This window comes from Nerophis lumbriciformis, linkage group LG39, assembly GCF_033978685.3.
Source record: "Nerophis lumbriciformis linkage group LG39, RoL_Nlum_v2.1, whole genome shotgun sequence".
NCBI lineage: Eukaryota > Metazoa > Chordata > Actinopteri > Syngnathiformes > Syngnathidae > Nerophis > Nerophis lumbriciformis.
The window spans coordinates 18,741,030-18,745,000 of NC_084586.2; the positions used below are offsets into that span (position 1 = coordinate 18,741,030).

The 3,971-nt window shown below is 45.4% G+C and overlaps 1 protein-coding gene across 1 annotated transcript in view; it reads left to right on the top strand.

Annotated features, from left to right (window-relative positions):
- Positions 1–2,507: 2,507 nt before the first annotated feature.
- pmp22b (peripheral myelin protein 22b) overlaps positions 2,508–3,971 on the top strand; it is a 40,922-nt gene continuing 39,458 nt past the window's right edge. Inside the window, exons 1-3 of the mRNA XM_061931623.1 lie at positions 2,508–2,659; positions 2,881–2,967; positions 3,042–3,135. Of these exons, the coding sequence (XP_061787607.1) occupies positions 2,890–2,967; positions 3,042–3,135 (172 nt within the window). The 5' untranslated portion in view covers positions 2,508–2,659; positions 2,881–2,889. The remainder of the gene's footprint in view (positions 2,660–2,880; positions 2,968–3,041; positions 3,136–3,971) is intronic.

A 3,971-nucleotide genomic window follows, 5' to 3' on the forward strand; every position in this document is an offset into this window, starting at 1 on the left:
GGCTTCAAACTAACACAGGAGAGAGATTGAACAGCTTTTTAATACCTGCTCCGGTTTTGATTTTATGACCCTTCAAAGACCCGCTGCACTGATGCTGCTGCGCTGCTGGTTTTTTTTAAGATGGCTGCTCAAAAGCAGGAAGCACCAACATGCCCACACAATGCAGACAAGGTAGGTACACTAGACAAAAGTCTTGGGACACTTCAGACTAAAAGTAGACAAAAGTATTGGGACACTTATGACTATCACTGGACAAAAGTATTGGGACATTTAGGACTAGTTATTTTTCTTCTTTCTTTTTTCTTCCGCCGCCTCTTTGAGCACTAATTTGACCCACTTAACATGCTTCAAAACTCACCATATTTGACCCACACATCAGGACCTGCGAACCCCAAAACTCAAAATTGCGCTCTAGCGCCCCCTAGAAAGAAAACTGCTTATAACTCCCAGTATGAATGTTGTAGAGACATGAAACAAAAACCTCTATGTAGGGCTCACTTAGCCCTACTTTTCATTAATTAATTTCCTCGGGCAAAAATCAACAGGAAGTTGGCAATTCCCCCTTCAAGACAAAAATGTACTAAAAACAGTCACTTTTGCCTCTTTGAGCTGTAATTTGACCCCCTTAACATGCTTCAAAACTCACCGAACTGAACACACACGAGGGCGATCTAATAAAAAAACCTAACCCCAAATTTAGAAATTGCGCTCTAGAGCAATTTTTTTATAAAACGGAGAAAAAACTGCTCCTCGGAAGAAAAAAATGACAAAACTGCCTGTAACTCCCACTGGAAAGGTCGGAGAGACATGAAACAAAAACCTCTATGTAGGTCTCACTTAGACCTACATTTCATAAATTGACAACCCCCGGCAGAAATCAACAGGAAGTTTGCTATTCCCCCTTCAAAACAACATTTTTGTAAAAACCGGTCACCTTCCTTCAAAATCTATCTCCTCTGAGCGCGTTTGTCGTTTAGGCTTCAAACTAACACAGGAGAGAGATTGAACCCTTGTGTACAAAAGTATAGAATAGCTTTTTAATACTTGCTCCGGTTTTGATTTTATGACCCTTCAAAGACCCGCTGCACTGATGCTGCTGCGCTGCTGTTTTTTTTTTAAGATGGCTGCTCAAAAGCAGGAAGCACCAACATGCCCACACAATGCAGACAAGGTAGGTACACTAGACAAAAGTCTTGGGACACTTCAGACTAAAAGTAGACAAAAGTATTGGGACACTTAGGACTATCACTGGACAAAAGTATTGGGACATTTAGGACTAGTTATTTTTCTTCTTTCTTTTTTCTTCCGCCGCCTCTTTGAGCTGTAATTTGACCCACTTAACATGCTTCAAAACTCACCATATTTGACCCACACATCAGGACCTGCGAACCCCAAAACTCAAACTTGCGCTCTAGCGCCCCCTAGAAAGAAAACTGCTTATAACTCCCAGTACGAATGTTGTAGAGACATGAAACAAAAACCTCTATGTAGGGCTCACTTAGCCCTACTTTTCATTAATTAATTTCCTCGGGCAAAAATCAACAGGTTGTTGGCAATTCCCCCTTCAAGACAAAAATGTACTAAAAACAGTCACTTTTGCCTCTTTGAGCTGTAATTTGACCCCCTTAACATGCTTCAAAACTCACCGAACTGAACACACACATCAGGACTAGCAGAAATTGTGATCTAATAAAAAATCCTAACCCCAAATTTAAGAGCAAATTTTTAATAAAACGGAGAAAAAACTGCTCCTCGGAAGAAAAAAATGACAAAACTGCCTGTAACTCCCACTGGGAAGGTCGGAGAGACATGAAACAAAAACCTCAATGTAGGTCTCACTTAGACCTACATTTCATTAATTGACAACCCCCAGCAAAAATCAACAGGAAGTTTGCTATTCCCCCTTCAAAACAACATTTTTGTAAAAACCGGTCACCTTCCTTCAAAATCTATCTCCTCTGAGCGCGTTTGTCGTTTAGGCTTCAAACTAACACAGGAGAGAGATTGAACCCTTGTGTACAAAAGTATAGAACAGCTTTTTAATACCTGCTCCGGTTTTGATTTTATGACCCTTCAAAGACCCGCTGCACTGATGCTGCTGCGCTGCTGTTTTTTTTTTAAGATGGCTGCTCAAAAGCAGGAAGCACCAACATGCCCACACAATGCAGACAAGGTAGGTACACTAGACAAAAGTCTTGGGACACTTCAGACTAAAAGTAGACAAAAGTATTGGGACACTTAGGACTAGCACCTGCCAAATACGCGGGCCCGGCCAACGCTGCGTGCAGCTTTAATTAATGTTGTAATCTTTATATATCTAGAAAGGCTGGTCCTAAAGAGGGAGGCATTTTTCAGAGGTCTCAAGAAGGTCAGAAATACAAGCATGTGTGTGTGTGTGTGTGTGTGTGTGTGTGTGTGTGTGTGTGACGCAGGCTGGGCGTTGTTCTCCCATAATGAGACACTTTATAACAGGCCCGCCAGCCGCGCAGCCTCAATGTGCTGACAGGGACGGCGAGGACAACAACAGGCACACTCCCGCGCTACATTCGGACCACTTCTTCCACGTCTGGGCTTTTTATTTCCCTTTTCCCTCCTTTTTGCCTGCGAGGAACAACAACAACACACTCTCTCTCTCTCTCTCTCTCTCTCTCTGCTCCATGTAAGTCTGCACAACTTCCTCCATTTTTGTGACTTTGGTCAGCTTGTTGCTGCTTTATGGGGTCTTTTTTGCTGGTGTGTGTGTGTGTGTGCGCGTGTGTGTGTGTGTCCGACACGCTGCTGCTGCTGCTGCTGCTGCAGTGACACACCCATGTCCCCCACACACACACACACACACACACACTCACACACACACACTGAGTGTCTCTCGCTTTGCTCCAGCCTGCAAAGATGCTGCTGCTCCTCCTGGCCATCGTCCTCCTCCACATCATCGCTCTGGTCCTCCTCTTCGTCTCCACCATAGTCAGCGTGAGTCCCCCACAAGTCTCTTTTTATATAGCACGTCTTCTTTTTTTTTTTTTAAAGTCTGATTTGGTCCCCAGGTGTGGACCTCGGGTGACAGCGGGACCTCGGACCTGTGGTCCAACTGCACCACCATCAATGGAGGCTACCGCTGCGACCCCGCCTCCAGCGGAGGTGAGCGCGGCGGCGATGCGGACATGTTGTGTGGGGATGACTTGCCGATTGCGAGGGCGTGTCGCCGCCCCCTCTGGCGCCATCTAGGGGAGGGAATGCGTGGCGGCTGTATAAATAGTCGGTGGTGTGATGTCCATATTGAGGGCCTGCGTGCATGCGGCGTAGTGACCCGGCTTTTAGGCGTGTGTGTGTGTGTGTGTGTGTGTGTGGGTGGGGGTGGGGCGGCGTTGGAGTATTTAAAGTACTCCATCCATGCAGCGATGACGGACCCCACCCCCGTCTTAGCTTGCAGGACAATTTAGGAGCAGCAGCTGCTTCTCTTTAGCAGATTTATTTAGCGTGCGAGACTAGTCGCATAACTTTCAGGACATGTTGCACGTGTGTGTGTGTGTGTGTGTGTGTGTGTGTGTGTGGGGAGTGTGTGTGTGTTTTTTTTAATTTAGTTTGTTTTTTCCCCCCCCTGATGCTAGGTGATGTCAGCCGCCCAGAATGTTCACTTTTGAGGCGCCGGGTGTTGATTCTAGCAGGCGTGTGTGTGTGTGTGTGTGTGAGTGTGTGTGTGTGTGGGTCACGTGCTGGGGAGGGGCAGGGCCTTTAGGGGGCGCTAAAAAGGGGCGGGTGTCGCCAAACAGGAAGCTATGCTGAGCAATCAAGTTTAAAGGTTTTTTTTTTTTTTGTTTAACCCTTTTAGGGACCTGAGTGGTTTCAATAAGGGCTGTCAAAAATAACCAGTTAAAGGGGGAAAAAAAAGGCATTTATCATGTATATTTGCAGATCAATCACGCAATTTATTGACATTTTTGTTAAATGTAATTATTATTTGATGTAAGAGAGCA